The sequence below is a fragment of the Cricetulus griseus genome, chromosome 8, assembly GCF_003668045.3.
Source record: "Cricetulus griseus strain 17A/GY chromosome 8, alternate assembly CriGri-PICRH-1.0, whole genome shotgun sequence".
Classification (NCBI taxonomy): Eukaryota; Metazoa; Chordata; class Mammalia; order Rodentia; family Cricetidae; genus Cricetulus; species Cricetulus griseus.
Genome location: NC_048601.1, coordinates 77777618 through 77797707, shown reverse-complemented (window position 1 = coordinate 77797707; position 20090 = coordinate 77777618). Strand labels below are relative to the sequence as shown.

Below are 20090 nucleotides of genomic sequence, written 5' to 3'. Positions count from 1 at the left end.
TTCATGGCTCATTAACCCCGAGTAACTATCCCTGGTCTCTATGTGTATTAAGGTTTATTTCTCTATTTCCTGTTGAAGAGATTTTAATTTTTGACAGCTGTATGTAAAGCAGCACCCAACATGCATGTTCAAACTTAGTGTGCACATGCTTTGAGCTTATTTGGGTGAATACCACAGTGTGAGACTATTGGGCCTTTTGTTTCATGGGAAAGTAGGTCTCATCCTGCCATCTTTTGCATTCCACCATCAATTAGTCCTAGTTCTGTTACTTCACTGCCTCTCCAGTGTTTATTTGATGTCTGAGATTTTTACCATTTCTGGTCACTGCTACTAATAATTCCTGGATGCCACTGTTTTGGCACCTCTTCACATGCTCATAGCCACCTGTTTATCTTCTTTAAGTGTCACTTCTTGGCTGACATTTCTTTTTGCGGCTTTATATATTTTCAACAGTTCTTTATCAGGTGAATGTTCTACACTTTCTCCCAGTCTGTGGGTTGTCTTCTCGTTCCACTGATCTGTTTTTTGTTTTGTTTTGTTTGTTTTGTTTTGTTGTTGTTGTTGTTTGCTTTTTTGCTGCAAAGGTTTATTGTAACCCACTGTCCCTTGTCTCTGGGTCACCTAACTTTCTATGTCACACCCCCTTTCTTTGTCAGTGGGCTGAAGCCCCTTTGTCTACAGCCTTCTGAATTGTGGCACTGCTGAATTCACAATCAGCTTTTTTTTTTTTTTCTCTGTAACTTGACTTCTGGATTTGAATAAGCTCCAACATCATTTTCCGTGGCTGTCCTTGAATCTTATGAGTTCCCTCTTTTTAGTACCCAATGTGTGACATGTCAGACATGTATATTTTGGGGAAGCAACCTACACCCTTTGGTGTATACCTGAATAACATGTACAGTGACATGGTTGACCACTGAGCATTATGAGCATTGGTTTTTAGTGTAACTTGTTTATTGAAGGTCTATCTGCAAAATCTGTATTTCACAGGATTTCTTGTAGTCCTGCGGTAATTGACACACTAGCCAGGAAGCTAGCATTTTAACTAAAGCATCCAATGATAATCAATGCAAAGCAGTATGTATTGTGAACTATTTCCTTCTAATTACGAAAACTGTAACATTCTGGAAAAAGTAAAATACTGTAAACTAAATGCCTACAGAATCAAAAACAACAACAAAAGAAATCATAGCAAGCAGAGTACAAAACAGAGAGCACTGGTGGTAGTAAGAAGTGTGGATCATCTGGCAGGCTGATGTTGCTCCCATCTGGTGCTGGTATCAGAGTTTTGTTTGTGGCCTCTTTTGTATCCAGGCAGCAATGGCAGGGATAGTTTGAACTTTCTTGCGCAATGACACCAGCCTCGGGTGGGTGTCCAACAAGTCAGGCTTTAAGACCAAAAGTGTGGTGCTGCAGATATCCCAGTAGAAGTCTGCCCATGTTACCTGCTTAAAGGAAAACAAAGGCTTGCTTTTGACTATAAAAAAAGCTAGCATCGTTCTAAAAGTGAACTTAATTTCTTACTCTCAAGAAACATTTCCCTTGAGTTTCAAAACAACTCTTTGTTAGTACAAAAGCTGACTGTGTATGATAAAATTAGAAAGTGGCAAGCATTACAGTGCCCAAGGGACACTGAGTGAGGGATGCTGTCTGTCACTTGGTATAGGTGCCTCACACAGGCGGTTCACAGCATGCTGTCCAGTGCTACACTGTTTTGAAGCCATGTCCAATCTCCACCAGTCTGACAATACATTTTCAACTGATCTAAAGAATAGATTTCCACCTGTTCCAAAAGTCCTTTGGGGGGCACAGCAGGCTCATTCCAGGTGCGTATATGCCCAGTGTACATACTTTAACTCTTGTCGTGGAGAATAAATAGTGTGATCTATTTTGTATGTCACCATTGTTGATTGCACACCAGCCCTGCAAATATCCTGTCTGGGGATCTGTGATTATTTCATTATGTTGTCTACCTTGTTCCTTTGTGTTTTAAAATATAAAGGAATAGTGTACGGTTTATCCCTCCAGGGTCTCTAATTCCAAGGAAAAGATTTTGGGAAAAAATCCATTCTCTTTTCATCACATTAAGACAAGTAACTATGGGTGTCTGATCCTTAATGGAATACTCAAGTTGGCCAAGGTGAAGCCAAGCCTGCCTTAAGCCTTGCTCAGCTGAGTGTTCTCTGTTTGGCTGAGCTGTCTGTGGAGGGTTATATTGGTTCTATAGCTATATTAGTGAAGTGAAATCTTTTTAATTTTTGCTGGTGGAGACTGTCTGACATAGTAGCGTGTTTTACTGGAACTCCCTCTGAAGATCAGGCTGTCCGGGATTGTAGCATATCTCCCTAAGCCCAGTTACAAAGTGGAATTTAAGTGTGGACTAAGCTTGCTTGTGTGTGCATCACTTATTAGAGCTGGTTGCTAGTGCTCCACAAGTTTGCTGTCATCTAAGAGAGGTTGATGCTAAGGGGATTTACAGTTTGCTAAGAAATATTTATCAAGCACCTGTGTGTCATACCCACTTCCAGGTGTTAGAGATGACAGAGAGCAAGCTGGGATGCAATGCCCTGTTCTGATGCAGATTTGCTTGTTTTTTTTTTTTTTTTTTGTGCTGTGGATCACATTCAGCCTTCAAACGCCACTGAACCTCATCCCCAGTCTGGGATTTTGTTATAGAAAAGAGCAATGGGAGTGAAACCAGTGATGAAGGAAAAGTGGAGTGACTAACATCTGCGGGACAACCTCTAAGTGGTGATGTGTATTTAAGCCAAGTGTCCAGACGTGGCTAGCTTAGCAGCCTTTGCTGGGAGTGTGACATGTCCAGTTCAGAGCACAGTGGAGACCAGGAGAGAGTGAGTGTTCCGAGATGGGGATGGAGGTGGTTTGCAATTTAATAGGAATAAAAAAAAATCAGTTTCTACAAATACTCAGAAAATATGCAAGGGAAAGGAGTGTTTAGAAAAGGAAAGTGGGAAGTGATGGGCTGTGCAATGCTGAAGAGATGCAGGGACAGGGTAGACTGAGCAGAGCCACCCAAGCCACAGACAGCCGCACCTTTTTTCTTCCATGCACAGTAGCCCAAAGGGCTTGGAAACCCCACCCGGCACAGCACTGAGGTCAGTTAGGTGTGATTTGGGTGGAGTATGTTCCTGCTCTGAAAGCCCGCTGGTAGCATCTGGCCATCGTCCCTCTGATATGGGTGGTTTCTTGTGGCCACTGGCTGGGCCTGTCGCTTCTTGGGGTTGGAAAGTGATGATATTGATTTCTAGTCCTCTTTTTATGACTAGGATACTTTTCTGATGAGAAATGTGTACTGCCTGCATAGGAAAGGTGGGGCAGATGCCTCTGAGCTTCTCACACTGCTGTCTGTTCTCAAGAGTTTTCAAGATAGGTTCCGTCTCTACACCAAGCAAGGGGCTCGGTTGGGAGCTGTGTTGTATGTTTGGATATAGCAGAAGTTATCATAAGCTCCTCTATTTGTTTTGACTTGCTTTAATTTGCTTCTGTTAATATTCTCATTGAAGCCTGTATTGCCCTATCTGTAGCTATTCTCAGGCTGACTGTCTGAATCATTGTAATATAAAAAAATTACAAATGGCATTTCATTTGCTTCTAGTAGGAAAAAGCCTTCACTACATTTCTTTTCTCAAACCAAGAATAAGTCATTTGTCCATGAATTGCCAGTTCTATTCAGTGGGTATAAGGAATACTCGTGGTGACTGGTTATGTTTGTCTGCTTCTCTTCCACACCAAAGAGCCTGCTTCTTGGTAACATCAGTGTGATTTCCAATTACTGCTCTCCCATGTGCAAATCATAATAGCATTAAAACAATACCAGCAGTGCCCAGAAGTGCTAATAGTTCTACAGAAAATGGCATGGATTCGTTTTTCTGAGATTCCTATCATGAGTCACATTGCCATGCCTTGTATTAAAGGTAGTTCTTAGAGTCCTTTGATATTGGGACTACAGTTGGTAAAATGCTTGCTGTGCCAGCATTGTGAAGAGCTAGTGAGAGCCCTAGAATTCATGTATAGAAGCTGGGTGTGGTGGCACAGGCATGTGACCCCGGCACTGGGGAAGCAGAGGCAGGAACAACCCTGGTAGTCATTAGACCAGTGGGCCTAGCCTGACGGGTGAGCTCCAGGCCAGTAAGGGATCCTGTCTCAGAAACCAAGGTGGACAGTGTCTGCGGAACAATGTCTGACGTCAACCTCTGCCCCGCCCCACAGATCCCCACACACTTGTGCACATGTACACACACATTCACAAAATAATGCAGAAAGTAGTTTTTATGTACTCTTAAGGTATGTGACACAGATTTATTCCCTTACTTTTGATTTTTAGGACAACTTTTAAAAATTATTGTATATAATTATATAAAGTACTTCATGACTTCAAGTCAGATATATAAAGAGTTAGTTTAGAGAAGTTTAGTGGGTTTTTCTCTCTCTACCATAGTTTCTGGGTAACTATCTGCCACCCCGTTCTTTCTTTTTTTCCTTTTTTGAGACAGGGTTCATGTAGCCCAGGCTGGCCTCAAACTCTCTATACAGCCTCTCATGTACTGGATAACAGGTATGCACTATCATGCCTGGTTAGAATAACATTTTGCTCGGTAAGTTTTTAGTTTATCTAAATATAACTGTTGGCATTTTAAAACAAAACATACTCACAGAGTTACCAATAAACCACTCTTTGTCCCCTAAGTATGTGTCCAAATCTTTCAGAAGAAGAGGTGCGTGACATGTAAGCAGCTCCTTGAATGTCCGTTCCTAGGAGAGAGAACATCCTTTTGAATGACCACAAAAATAAGTGTAATCTGAACAGCAAGTTAGAAGGGATTAAAGTAGCCATGCTTGTATTTCTTGGTAGTTAGAAGCCTATAGAGACCCAGACCTGACTCTGCCAATTATAACTCAGGTTTTTAAGTTAAATTATTTTTTGGGGTGCAGCGTGTGTGTATCCATGTGCCACAGAGCCTGTGTAGAAACTAGGAGGCAACTTTCAGGAATCAGTTCTCTCTCTCCACCATGTGAGTCCCAGGAATGAAACTCAGATTTTCATGTATAGCAGAAAGATAGCCATCTCACCAACCTATCACTCATTTTAAAATATTTCTTTCACCAGTTTCATTATGTGTTTTCATTGCCTGTGATGTTATGTTTCACAGGGTGGTTTTATACAAATGCATATATACATGCACACACACATAAACACATGCATGCCACATTTTCTGCATTCATTCCAGTGTTTTAGACAGGTTGCTTCTATCATTTGTTTATTGTATTTGAACAGTGACCATAAACAATGATGAGCAATTGTCTCTGTGGTGTGTTATGTGGCTGCCTTTGGTAAATACTCGAGAGGTTCATAGGCAAGTCATGGTAAATCGGGATTTGGTTTTATGAGAAAACCCAATGATTTTTCATCTTAGTTTACTGTAATGAAAGATGATTGTATTTTTAGATTTCGGAAATCCCCTTTTAACATAGGGCCCTTGAAGTCATGTGACTTAACTGAGGGAAGTGGATGTGCTGCGTGGACACTCTGCTTCTGCTTCGTGTTCCTTCCCTCATTATTGCCCCTAATGGGTGTGATAGGCCATGGTGATTCATGACACCCATGGGGCCTTAGCATGAGCATGTCTGCCTTGCATATTCGGGTAGCCAAATAATAAATACTCATAATAAATTCAAGGGCAGTCCTAGTGACCAATGTTCAGAGACTGTTTCCTTTAATCCTTTAAAATTGGAAATGGGCTCTTAGCAACAAATATAGAATTATCAGCAGTTGTTATATTCAAGCATGTATTGGAGCACATATAATGACAATATTCTCAGTGAGACTTGTATGGCAGCCCACACTTGTAATCCCAGCACTCAGAAGGCAGGGGCAGGAGGGAGGGCTGCTAAGCCAGCCTGGCCTTCATAGCCAGACTCCATCTCAACAAAAACAATGGACTACCATCTTACTGCAGTTATTTGCCACTTGACCACAAGGTGGCAGCAACTGACCCTGCTGCCCCAATAGTGTAAAACTGAAACTTTTTGTTGATAGCATCGTCGATAACTGTTGTCAGAGCCTCTGCAACATTTTCTTTTGCATAATTTGTTCCTGAACCTGGGCTTCTATATCTTCTGAACTTGGTTTGAGGTACGTTAGAGCATCGACCACTGTGTTACTCACAAAGCTAGAGTATTATCACTGAAGGCCAGAGATAGTCTCCTCTGGGATGTGTCCTCTGTCGTGGATCCTCAGCCACAGAAAGATAGAAAGTAGAGAGAAAGGCAAGATGAGAAGGTGGCAGACTGATGAGCAATGAGGTCTTTGGCATGCTGAACAAAAATCTTCATACACTTTCTTTTCATATTTGGGGAGAATGATGTGTTTGTGTGTTTATAAGGATATGTAAACTAGACATCACACCTGACAAACAGAAGAGCAATTTAACCCAACTCTATAACATCTTAATAATAGCTGATGTTGAGTAAACACTTTCAACCCTGTCATGTGTATATGGTGTCACCGAAGCTCTCAACACGCTTCCAAGGAGAGTCCCTTGTATCTGTACTTCACACTCACGGAGTTTGAACTGTGAAAGGGGAAGTGTCATGGTAGGAGACAATCTGATTCAAGCCCATCAGAAGACTCCAGAGCCCAAATATATTATGTCAGAAAGTCTTTTTACATTTATGTCATCAAAGCTGAGCTTTTCAAGGCTTTGTTCTCTCTCTCCCTCCCTCCCTCCCTCCCTCCCTCCCTCCACCCTCTCTTTCTCCTCTCTTTCTGCTAATATCCCTAACACACCTTATTTATATAAATATGTTATGTCCAAATATCTCCAACCAGAAGATCCTAACAATATAAATAGTATTTAAAATGCAGGTGTTTAAGTAAAATGATGAGAGTCACATCGATTGTTCTGGGCTGTGGCTTTTGGACTTGGGCTGTTCCTTTAATTTATACTTCCTATTTGTACAAAGTGTTTAGGGCAGCGGTTGGTACTGTGACATTCCACGGAGGAGTTAAGACTGTGCAGTCTGAGAGAGACCTCGGCTCTCATTCCTTTCACTTGGGTCTTCCTGTCCTCACCTGGGCACTAGCCCTGTGGCAGTTCCAGACTTACTCCTGCTGTAGCGGCCAAGCTCTCTGTGATCAGACCATGGGTTCTGGAATTTTGGCTGGTGGACCCAGGTCACATTCTTACACTTGTCTGACTCTGAGCACCTTCCAAACTCCTCTGGCTGCTGCTTCATCTCGAAAGACAGCCTTTCCACTGGAGAGAGCATGTCAAAGGGGACAAGAGCATCCCCTGGCGGTAGGATCTGATAATGCAGGATCCTAGTAATGATTAGCGTCTGCCGTTAGAGGGCACTGCGACAGTTGGTTAAATAATAAAACCTGTTGTCATTTCCTGTGAAGTAGTCATGTGACAACTACATTTTAAGGTGAGATTGTGGCAAGTATCCCAAAGGAAGGCACTAATAAAGGAACTGGATGAAGGTGACGGATATGACACACATAAGCTTATTTCTATCCCAGTTCAATATTAGTGCACATGCTTTCCGAGATTAAACCTATGTAGAGGCAGGAAAGAGGAGAGAGGATGAGAGCAGAAGAGTTTGCAGCTGTAAAGGTGAGTGGGCAGACCAGCGTGGGAAAGCCTGAAGCTAACCTGTGTATAGTCACGAAGCAGCCTGGAACTGAGCGGCCGGAAGCTGAGACTGGTGGGAACTGCCAGAGAAGCAGTTTCCAGAGGCTTCTCCTTCATTTCAGGCTAATGGACAGGATCCCATCCGTCTCTACAGGAGGCTAGAGGGGGCTAAAATAGCTTCCAGGACAGAGGGTACCATGAAAAATGTATGAAGAATAAAAGAATGGGATGGGTATATTCACACCGGACAGTAAATTGTGAAGCCACAAAGCGTTTCTTCCCACTGTCTCTAGATGAGTTTTCTGTCTCTAGATCAGTTTTATGCACCTCTTCCCACTGTCTCTAGATCAGTTTTCTCTGGGCACTCTTCCCATCACAACAGCAGACACTGGGAGCCAGGGACGCTGGAAGAACCCCCCAAAGTAAAGTGACATTCAGAATTAATAAGTTATCTGCATCTGCACGGCTTCACACAAACCACAGTCCTTCTGTCCACTGTGGATTCTAGAGGATGGCCTAACCCCCAACAGGGACTATAGCAAACTGGAAGTGCAACAACTTTGCCCAGACAAACAATGGGCGGGTAGAAGACAGTGTATCCATAAAATAAATAAAAACCACCCCATGAGTAAAACAAAGCATTGTACAAAAAGAACCCAGAGATGTGACAGAGATGTGACACTCCCAGTGTCCAGTGAACTGGGAGGCAGTAGATGTGCTCACGCTGCTTTGTATACATTATGAAATTGTCAAGAAATAAAAGATATTCTATTTAGAAACCTGACAAATTTCAAAAGGTGAAAATTTAGAACTCAGGTTGAAGATGTCCTGAAAACACAAAAGCAAAAAACATGAGAGGCAGAAAAGATCTTAGCCTCTCAGCAAAAGGGGTTCGTGACAAAAAATGAATAAGTAGATAAATAGGGAGAGGCCAGTGAAGAAATTCTGAGAGAATTCAAGGCTATTTCTTTGACTTTTTCAAAGGACGTCTTGAACTGAATGAGCCCATTTAGTTGATGCCAGACTGGGAGGTTGGCTCAGTTGATAAAGATGCTTGCTGCTCAAGCATGGGGACTTGTGCTTGGATCCTGTCTTCATCAGGGTCTGTTGCTGTGAAGACACACCATGACCATGGCAACTCTTATAAAGGAGAACATTTAATGGAGGCTGGCTTACAGTTCAGAGGTTTATTATTATTGTCATGGAAAGAAGCATGGCAGCATACAGGCAGGTACAATGTTGGAGAATGAGCTGGGATCTCTACATATTGTTCCTCAGGCAGCAGAAGGAGACTATGTGCCACACTGAACATAGCTTGAGCATACGAGAATTCAAGGCCTGCTCCTAAAGTGTTTCACTTCCTCCAACAAGGCTGGACTCCCTAATAGTGCCACTCCCTATGGACTGAGTATGCAAGCACATGAGTTGGTGGGGGTCATTTCTATTCAAACCACACTATAGGTCCCTAATGCCCATGGAGAAATCAGGCTGTAGCCCAGCACTGTGGAGCAGAAATGGGAAGGTGTGTGGGCTTGTTGGCCTGTCACTCTAACTGAATTGGTGAGCTTCAGATTCAATGAGTGTCTCTGTCTCAATAAGTAAGCTGCGAAAGGATTGAAGAAGCAACTGGACATTGATCTCTGATCCACGCAGGCGTGTGAACACATATGTGCATTTAGAAACACATAAGAAAGAAAACAAGATGGTGCCCAAACTCACTGTTTTATTTCTTTTCTATATGTATCTCTATATTTATTTATTTTTGTGAGATAGGCTCTCAATATGTAGTCTTGGCAGGCCCAGCCCTTCCTAGGTAGACCAGGCTGGCCTGGAACTCATAGAGATCAACCTGCTTCTGCCTCCAGGGTTCTGGGATTAAAGGCATGCACCACTATATACAGAAATACTCCTCATTTTAAACAGTTAACTTAAACTTGGCAACAGCTGATAGCCTGTAGTGTCCTCAAATGCTAAAGACACATCACTTGCCACATAGAATTCCTTACCCAACTCTCTTAGGGTTTCTACTGCTGTGATAAACACTATAACCAAAAACAAGTTAGGGAGGACAGAGCTTATTTCAGTGTACAGCTCTCAGGTTACACTTTGTCACTGAGGGAAGTCAGGGCAGGAATCTGGGAGCAGGCACTGAAGCAGAAACTGAAATAGTAGAAGAGGGCTGCTTACTAGCTTACTCCTACGGTTTTCTCGGTCTGCTTTTTTATAGAAGCCAGGACCACCTACTCGGGAATGCCCCACCCACAATCGGTTAGGCCCTCCCCATGGATCACTAATTAACAAAATGCCCCAATGCATTGCTTGCAATCCAATCTTATCATGGCAGTTTCTCAATTGTGGTTCCTTCTTCTTAGACGACTCTAACTGGTGTCAAGTTGACAAAACCAAAACCAAAAACCAACCAAGACAACCCTGAAACTATGCAGCCAGGTGAAAATTAAATTGAAAGAAGTTGCAAGCTAATAAAGCATAAACTTTTGGATTGCTGTGATCAGTGAAGCCAATGGTGAATTGTTTCACAAACATAAGAGCACAAAATAGAGACCGAACCAGGAAAGGGCCAAAAGAAACACTTAGGATGTGAATGAAAACCTCAGCATGGTAAGTGTGTACCATGCGTGTAGGGGAACCAAACCTGACTGGAGCAGTAACTCAAGATGGAGAAGTCCATACGCCTTGTCACCATCACACCTTAGTGATGTAATCTTTGAAGTACTAGAGGGCATTCTCAAAAAAAAACCAAAAAAAAACAAAAAAACAAACAAACAAACAAACAAACAAAAAACAATGACATACACACGAAAGTGGGCCTCACCCTGGAAACAAGAGTCAACCCCAGAAAAAAGGCCTGGCTGGGTGAGTTGTGACAGGAAGGCCTGAAACAATGACTCTGTAGAAACCCACAGAACTTCAGGGCAGGGGTGGCCTCCAGGCCAGAGAGTTCAGCAAAACACCAGAAACACTGGAAAAAGAAGGCAGGCTGATAGCATTGACTTGGAGGGAAATTCTACCAGACACTGTGGAAAGTTTCTAGAAAAAAAATAAAAAAGTAAAATGAATTAGGCAAAAGTCAAAACCCAGTCCCTGACTTTGAGGAGAAACAGAAAAGGAAGTATCACCGAGATACACCACCATGTGCTGTCTGTTTGTATTTGCATATGCCAACTATGTAATCTTAGAATATTAATTTAGCTCAAAGATATTAATATTACCACATTGAGAACTTAGGGAAAAGGAAGCAGAGAAGATGACAAAGGAAGAGATAAATTCCCAGCTAGATGTGGTGGTTCACTTCTGTAATTCCAACACTTGGGACCACCAGGAATTTAAGGTCATTCTCAGCTACATAGAAAGTTAGAGGCTAATAAAAAGGGGAAGAGACAAATTCTTACAGATTCCATAAGAAGTCTGTAAGAACTGTCTTAAAATTGTTAAATCAAACTATATATTTTTACATGCTACCAAAATATGATGGTACACATTCTACAGTCTACATAATGATTCACTATTTCAGAGAGAGAGAGAGAGAGAGGGAGAGAGGGAGAGAGAGGGAGAGAAGGAGAGAGCATGCTCATTGGTGAGATGGTTCAGCAGGTAAAAACACTTGCCACCAAACACAATGATTTGAGTTCAATCCCAGGCATCTACATGGTAGAAGAGAGTTGACTCCCGTACGTTGTCCTATGATCTCATATCCATGGGATCACTTGCATGGGTATGTACAACATTACCCATGTGCACACAAACTTTTAAAAAGAGAAGAAAATAATGGAAGAAAGGAAAGTGTGCTTGTCCCCAGAAAATAGCAGAAAGCATTAAAAACCGGATCTGTTGGGCTGGACGTGGCTCATGGCTGACAGCACTCGCTGGTCCTGCAGAGGTCCTTGGTTTGTTTCCTAGCACCTACACAGCAGCTCTCAACCATCTGGACCTCTGGTTCCAGGGAATCCAGACCATCTTCTGGCCTCTGCAGGGTCTTGCATGTACAGGGCACACCTACATTCTCAAAGGTTCACATGCATAGACATTTTTAAAAAGTATTTGAGGCAGGGTTATCTCAGAGTATGGCAGGAAATCATTGACCTTGCCTTATAGTTTAGTACAACTTCCTTTTCTAAAGTACATATTACATAGATTAAAACACTGTAATGCAGTTTCTGAAGGTGATACAAGGTTACCCATACTTATGATAGTAAACTTATCACATTACTTTTACATCTTGATTTTTCTCTGCCCATGGAAAAAGTGACATGAAATCATCCAGTGTGTCCACAATAGCATCAGCTTGACATTGCTCCAACTCTGTCTTCCCAGCCAGATCTATGGGATAGAAAGAGGCCATTTAGTATCTACTGACATGCTCAATTTAACTTACTATTAATGTGTCAACTAGGCAACATATTCATACTTAAAAAATGCAAATAGTGTAAAACAGAGGTTGGTGGTGGAGCTAGGAGAAAATTCTAGAAGTTCATTCCCCATTCTTCTTCGTACAGCTTGAAAAACATCTGGGAAAAATGTGGTTCCAGCTTTCACCATAAAGTTTCAACTTTAAAAATGATAGAATGTCTTAACCCTGGAACAAGAAAATGCCTCGACTGAGACTCAGTCTCAAGACTGTTAAGGGTCTCACCATGAAGGTGAATATGAGATAACAATGACATCTGCAGCTGAACCCTGGGAGCTGGAGCTCCTGATAGTGAGATACACCCTGTGGTTAAACCGTCTGAGGTTATGATGCCTTCTGTTTGTTGGATGGCACATTCTTCCCAGTAGCCACATTTGCTTCAAATGGAAAAATTTTCTTAAAGAGGAAAGCTAGGCTCAAGAGACTCCAGAGTTAAAAAAAAAAAAAAAAGAAAGAAATTGAGAAAAGAGAAAAAAAGAATCACAAAAATTTGCAAGATCCTTAAGACAACTTTTTTCTTTAATTTTAAATTTTATGTGCATGAGTGTTTTTCTTGCTTGCAATCAAGTGCACCAAATGCCAGTAGTTCATTGCATTCTCTGGAACTAGAGTTACAGACAGTTGTGAGCTGTCTGTATGGGTACTGGGAACCCAGCCTGGGTTTTCTGGAAGAACATCCAGTGCTCTTAATTGCTGAGCCATCTCTCCAGCCCCAGTTTCCAAGATCTTCAAAGCCTTCAATAGATAAAAGAGTAAACAGTGGCTGGAGATTTTTTTCTTTTACATTTTTCACTCATTTGTTAATATTTCTTTCTAGTAATTTCTAAATAATTTTGTCCAAGTTGCTGATCTTTCTAAACTTTTCTTCAATGGTGTCAATTTGAAATGACTCAGTATGAAAGTCATTTTATGTAACTGCATTAAATTACTAAGCACAAGGAACCCTGTGCTGACAATGCACGGCTCATATAAACAAAGCCTTAGTGAAGCTTTTCAGGGTGAAGGAATGTGTTTGCTTCATGTACTTGTAACTTTCTGTGTGATGTCCAAGGATTGATTCTCCCAATTAACCGAAAAAGCATGTCACAGGCCCCTCACTGTCTATCAGCCCCGGTTTGACCGCTTTGTTCTAGGCTTTAGCTGTTACTTTTGTGCAGCTAATGCCTCTGTGGACATTCATTGTCCTAAACTGCAAGCACCACTCAGGCCCCTTTGCAAATGTTTGGAGCTATTTTCCCTCCTGAACTTCTGGCATCAAATTACACAGACACCACACCTCCAACCAACTGGTCTTTTTACATTCCAGCAGATCATGGTTCCTACTGTGAATCGGCCCCACTGGAGCCCCAGTGTGTATTGAAAGAGAGAGACTCCTTGCATGCCTGGCTCCTATGGCTGGCAAACCTAATAGGGCAAGGGGTATTGCAAACTGAGGGAAGTCTTTACAAAGAACAGAGAGGGAGAAGACTGGAGGGGTAGTGGGTATCCCCAGTGCTTTGAGAATAACAACGCCTGCCCACTGTGCTCTTTTGCCCTTCCCTGTGGCCCAGCCCTACAAAGGTTATGTATATTTTCTGAGAGTCTCCACACTCCTCTTTCTGATGTCATCTAGACTATTTCAAAGCCCTCTAATGTGTGTCCCACAGTCAGGCCAATCAAGAACTATCACCAGAACAATTGTTCTGCCGTCAGACCTCCCAATGTGCTGCCTCTCTGGGTGACAACCTACAATTGTTAGGGAAGTCCATACCCTGGATTTCCCAACCAGGTGCAGTGTGTTTTGCTAAGTAACGCTCCTTCTCTACTCTGCTAGTATGAAGGTTTTGCTTGTTTGGTTTTCTTGTGCCTTTTTCTCTCTGCTTGTAATGTTGTAATCAGTGAGTCTAAGTGAGGTCCATTTGCCATCTCAATATTATCTGGGAAATCCTTAATAATGCAAACTTTTCAGGGCCCTCCTCCAACCTCCTAAATCAAATCTGGAAGCAAGCAAGGAAGAGTGGATGTGTTCCAGGAAGCCCTGAGGAGACCTTGATGCTCTTAAGAGTGGAGGTCTTGGGTATCCTCTGAGGCTTGACTCAAATACCCCTTTCTCTTCCAAGCCCAACTTCCAGAGATACACTCCATCTCCGTTGACTCTTCTCAAACCTTCATTGTTGAAATATCCGTTAGTTTTTGTGTGCTTAAACTTTCAAAATTTATTTTATCTTACGTGTATTAGTTTACCCTCTTGTATGCAAGTATGTTTACCATGTGTGAGCCTGGTGCCCACAGAGATCAAAAGTCATTATCAGATCTCTTGGAACTGGAGTTACAGATAGTTGTGAGCCACCTTGTGGATCCTGGGAACCGAACCCAGGCCCACTGCAATAACAACAAATACTCTTACTGCTGAGCCAAGTCACCAGCCACCTTTTGTGTTTAAAATAAACGTCTTTGTTCCTAAAATGGTAGCCTAACCATTATGGGTCACTTGGGTGCTCAGCATGCTTGGATCAGAAGGTGGTGGCAGAGGGGCGGAAGGAAAAGGCTGGGAGTGGAAGACGGTGATTCTGCCACACTCATTAAAAAGAAAAAGGCTGGAAAAGAAAGCCCAAGTTGTCTTTTTACTAAAAGTATTTTTAAGTGGGAAGAACAGGAAAGGGGACGTAGGAAGGGGAGAAGAAGGCAGGGGCTACCTCTGTGACCTGAACCCACTTCATGGGTTAAGGAGGCCTCAGAGGAGGGCCGGCAGAGGCTGGGATGCCACCTTCCTGTGCTTCTCAGCATGATCAGAATGAAAGACGACGAATTATAATTCCAACAGTCCAACAGGCTCCAGCCTTCATGTGCTGTATGTATTTCTGCCTATTTCTGTCTAAATCATAATATTCGATAGTAGCGTGACATACCAATCCAATTTTCCAGCTAGATTCGAGAAATGACAGGATGGCAATGTGGGTGTGATACAGGAGGGAAGGGCACGGTATAAAGTGAGATGACGTGCTCTGGTGTGGCAGCATCTGCCTGCCATCTAAGCACGGGGTAGGCTGTTACAGAAGGATCGAGGATTTAAGGACACAGTAGGTTATATAGCAAATACCAACTAAACCAAAACTACATAGGAAGTCCCTTATATAAAAATATAAAATAACAAAATAAATTAGCTATCTAAAGCATTCACAGAAAGCTCTACTGATGTAGATGGTACATTTATAATGTTGTAATCTTCAGAGCTATTCCTAATTGGACCATAGCTAAACAATGCACTTATTAAACAAATGTCAAAGAAACATCATGATTTTTTTTTCAGTTATCCAAAACCTTAACTACGATAAGTATATTACCTGTGTTTTTAGTCAAATATCTTGCTATTGCGAGACTCTGGTGAAGGGTAAGTCCTCCCACCTCCAAAACAGGGATTTTGCCAAATGGAAGAGCTAAAACAGAACAAGTGAAGAGTCAGCTTCAGAACAGAACTGAGAAGGTTGAGAGAAGCCTGGACAATAGAAACAAGGTATCATATAAGGTCATGAAAGTTTTAAATATAGAATTACATACATACATATTCATAAACTTAAAAATATACTTACTTTATGGAGCACTATATTGTGGCCCCAAGTTACAGACATCGTGTGGTTATTGTTCCACAGGACAAGTGCCTTCACGAATTCCAGCAGGTGGGGTAGGTGTTAGGGTAGGTATACTGGGTGGTTTTGTGTGTCAACTTGATAAAAGCTATAGAGTCATCAGAGGGAGGACCTTTAGTTGAGGAAATGCTTCCTTTAGATCTGGCTGTAAGGTATTTTCTCAATTAGTGTTTAATGGTGGAGGGCCCAGCCCATGGTGGATGGTGCCATCCCTGAGCTGCTGGCCCTGGGTTCTATAAGAAAGCAGGCTGAACAAGCCAGGGGAAACAAGCCAGTAAACAACTCCCCTCCATGGCCTCTGTATCAGCTCCCATCTCCAGGATCCTGTCCTGACTTCCTTCAGTGATAAACACAATGCTGAAGTGTAAACCTAATAAATGCTTTCCTCCCAACTTAATTTTTTTTATGGTGTTTTTGTCACAGCAATAGAAACCCCAACTAAAACAGGAGGGCAACCCAAAGCCCAGGATGTAGGTTTGGATGGTAGTTGAGCTGGTCAGTCCAGGCCATTGGGACCACCCCCCTCAGGTGAGGGCAGAGCCAGTTTGCCTAGGCCTATAACATCTAGGCTGTCTCTCCCTAGCCAGCTCTCCTATGGGTGTGTGTATATGGGAAATGGGGATCAGTTCTCCTGCTATAGTGTCCATCGAAGGTCAGGGCCAGCTACTTTTATTTGTTGTGTTATGAGTGTTTTGCCTGCATATATGGAAGTACACCATGCGTGTGCAGTGCCTTTGGAGGCCAGAAGAGGAAATCAGGTCTCCTAGAACTGAAGTTAGTTGTGAGCCACTATGTGTGTCCTCTGCAACAGCAGTAACTGCTTTTGATAGTGAGTCACCTCTCTACCCTCATACTTAATTTTGGTTAATACCCGTGTTTTAAAGCTTCATTAATTTCATAGTCTCAAAATAGGTCACACGAGTTACTATAAAACATATCCCAACAATTATAGAATTTGACTCACACATGGGCTAAGGAAGTTTTATCCTAGTCTTATTTTGACAAAGAACATTGTGGAGTAGATAACAAAAGACAGAAACACTTTGTACGTATATAAGACAGCCATGGTAGATAACATTGATACTATATCAGTAACTTCCATTGTTTCTTACTTGAACTTGTTTTGTGAGAAAGCAATATACTTTTATTATAGAAAATTCACAAAATTTAAGCAGAAATATTTCTACCTGGTAACTATAGTGTAGTGTTCTAATTAATTTTCCATATTGTGTTAGTTCATCTTATCAACTTGGTTAAATTTCGAGATGCCTACATTAGCACTCACACCTTGGTTAGAGTGAGGGATGCTTGTATTAGCACTCAACACCTATCTGTGAGGGTCTTTCCGCAGACATCAGATCATGAGTCTATGATCCAGTGAACAGTTTATTCTATTGACTAATGCCAGTTTCAGATGCATGTTTCGAGGTGGATGTGTGGGAGGCAAGGCCTTGTGGGAGGAAGCAGGCTGCTGGGAACCTGCTTTTCATCTTGGTTGTCTCCCTTTTGATTTCCCCCTGATCCCAGTTCCCACATGATGAGCAGCTCTGTTCTATGACACCCTTGCTACCACATTTCTTTCTCCAGGCCCCAATCAGTGAGAAATCTGCATGGAAACCTCTGAATACATCCTTCCTTCTGTACGCTTCCTCATTTCTGTCACAGCCATGAAAAACTAATATAAATTTATTCTTTTTTTTAAAAAAAACATAAATGCATGTGATGTTATTTATCAAAGTTCCTTTTTTTCACTTCATGCTATCTTTGAAGTCTTCTGAACCAATGGATCACCATCATTTCAGTGATCATGAGGTGATTCATCATGTGTATTGACTACAACTTCCCAAACAATTGAAGGTACCAGCTCCCCTTTCGGCAGCCATAACGGCCGAACACGTGCTTCTATGACCTTGTCCTAGACACTAGAAAGTCAGATGCCTGCCTCGTGACAAGGAACCAATCAGAAGTTAGCTGGTGGCGCTATGCTTTACGACCCTGGGTGTGCTTTATGGACAAGCGCACAGCAATGACGCACAAAGCATAGCAACCACCCTGGGAGGGCCTATGGGACATATCAACCAATTGACCAATCAACACAGGGCAAGCCCTCCAAGCCTGGAGGCACACCAATCGTGAGCCTGTGCATACCCCTAGACACTCCCCTTACGCTGTCCTATAAGATCTCTTGGGAGGCCCTAGGAGCTGTCTTTTGCTAGCCATCCTTCATGGCAGGTGGGTGAAAGACCAGAGCTAACATGGGGTTAGCTCGTTAAATTACAATAAAACCTCGTGCAGTTTGCATCAAGCTCTCGAATCTGCCTGGTGATTGGGGTGCCCGAGGTCGTGGCCTGGGATCCCGGATACCTGAGTTTTCCGGGGGTCTAACACAATATCTTGGTTTGGGCATATAATTGTTTTGATAAGAAGTAAAAGAATGAAGATCATAAGTTATCTACCTCACATGAGGACCAGAACCAAGCCTCTGTAATACAGCCAATAAGAACCAAATCAACTTCCTTCTTTCTTTCTTTCTTTCTTTCTTTCTTTCTTTCTTTCTTTCTTTCTTTCTTTCTGTCAATTTCTTTCACTTTGGGAAAAAACACAGCTTTGATTACTGACCCAGTGAGTAAACCAAGTGCTGCTCAAAGCCCAGAGCTTCTGTGACCAGGATGGAGTCCTGAATAAAATGGACATGAACTGATTCATTTGAAGCACACATGTAAAGAAGCGAGAGGTGACATGCAGAGCTGGAAAGGGAACAACCAGACTGAAAGTGTAACATGCTCACCAGTCTTCAAGCGCTCAACCCTAAAAGATGGATGTCAACTACAGTCTCATTTTATCAACAAGGAAATGATGTGGGGGGAGGAGTTTATGTAAATTAGCATGTAAACTACCTCTTGGTAGAGATGGTATTCAAACTGAGGTCAGTTGCCCAGCTGTTTCTACAGTTCTAGTCATATATGAAGAAGAAAAAGACCAGAGCAAGCCTAGAGAGCAGTAGGGATCTGTTGACTTTGCGTGAACTACTGTTGCTCAATGTGAAGCTCTGAAAGATAGGGCTTGCATTTCTGAGGGGAAGGATGAAAACCCTGAAACACATTCTGCTGGCAAAATCTGAATGATTTGTGCTACTTACTTGGTTTGATTTGGGGCCAGTCAGCTAGTTCTATTCTGTGATCTTCATACTTTATGTCCAAGTAAGCAAATATATAACGAATAATTTCTGCTCTCCCCCTCATATTGAAATAAATCAGTTTGTAGTTTGGCATGGTACAATTCTGGAAAAAAAATACATTGAGGTAGCATTTTTTTCATTTTTTAATTCTTTGACAGTTTCATTTGTGTATGAATATATAATGAATTTTGGTCATTCATCCCAGTTACTCTCTTGCATCCCCTTCCTTCTTTCTTTCCTGCTGAAACTGTTGTTCCCAACGCAGCTTGAATTCATTGGTTGTTTGTTGAGGGGGGAAGCCCCAGCAGTGAAAGGGTTCCAGAGAGAATGTAAGGATCAGGTGAGGGGAATCTTGAGTAAGACATCCAGATGGGAAGACTTTGCAAATCTAACTAACAGTCTTGTGGAAATTCTTCCCCATGTTGGGGGCGCCATTTGTAGATGGAGTTTCTTTTCTGCCTGGTCCTGCTGCCCTTAGTCCCAAATAAATACACAGAGACTTATATTATATATATCATAAACAGCTTGACCAATGGTTCAGGCTTCTTATTGGCTAGCTCTCTCTTAATTATTAACCCATATCTATTAATCTGTGTATCTCCATGTGGTTTTGGCTTACCAAAGAATGCCCAGCATCCTAACTTCCTGGTATCTACATGGTGTCTGCCTGGGGGCTTCTCTCTGCCTCACCTTTTCCCAGAATTCTCCTAGTCTGGTAGCCTCGCCTATACTTCCTGCCTGGCTACTGGCCAATCAGCATTTATTCATCAACCAATAAGAGAAATATATATTCACAGCATACAGAAGGACCTCCCCCATCATTCTCCTCTTTTCTGTTCTAATAAAAAGGAAGGTTTTGAATTTAACATAGTAAAAATTATATAAACAAAACAGTTATCATGTAAGAATGATAGTTAACAATATTTAGTCCATTAACATTTGGCAAAATTTAAAGAAAGTATTCAATCATTTATCCTATCTTTTTGAGTCTAGTTTTATATGTAACTTATTTTTTATCATAACTAATGAAAACCATAATCATAACTACCTGTTTTCAACACCATCAAAACCTCAGAAGGATAATATATAAACTCTAGAACTGACAGAGACATCTTGCTACCAGGACAGTCACCCAATTTCCTCTGCAATGTTAGGGCATCCATCTTAGACTTCTCAGTGAAGCAGGAAATTTGAATTGGCAGTTT

The 20090-nt window shown here is 42.0% G+C and overlaps 1 protein-coding gene across 1 annotated transcript; it reads right to left on the bottom strand.

Annotated features, from left to right (window-relative positions):
- Nucleotides 1-1194: 1194 nt before the first annotated feature.
- On the bottom strand, nt 1195-18979 carry Hpgds (hematopoietic prostaglandin D synthase). The gene is made up of 5 exons (XM_035449067.1): nt 18847-18979; nt 15405-15497; nt 11884-11993; nt 4675-4773; nt 1195-1445 (listed from the first exon to the last, which is right to left on the bottom strand). The coding sequence occupies exons 1-5, from the start codon at nt 18977-18979 to the stop codon at nt 1281-1283; spliced, it is 600 nt and encodes a 199-aa protein (XP_035304958.1). The 3' UTR covers nt 1195-1280.
- Nucleotides 18980-20090: the final 1111 nt, after the last annotated feature.

Excerpts from the sequence above, each read along its gene's own strand:
- Hpgds (XM_035449067.1), bottom strand. The coding sequence starts at position 18,979 with ATGCCAAACTACAAACTGATTTATTTCAATATGAGGGGGAGAGCAGAA. Across the intron at positions 11,994-15,404 it reads ATATTTGACTAAAAACACAG|ATCTGGCTGGGAAGACAGAG; the intron begins GTAATATACTTA and ends TCTATCCCATAG. Across the intron at positions 1,446-4,674 it reads AGTGGTTTATTGGTAACTCT|GTAACATGGGCAGACTTCTA; the intron begins GTGAGTATGTTT and ends TCCTTTAAGCAG.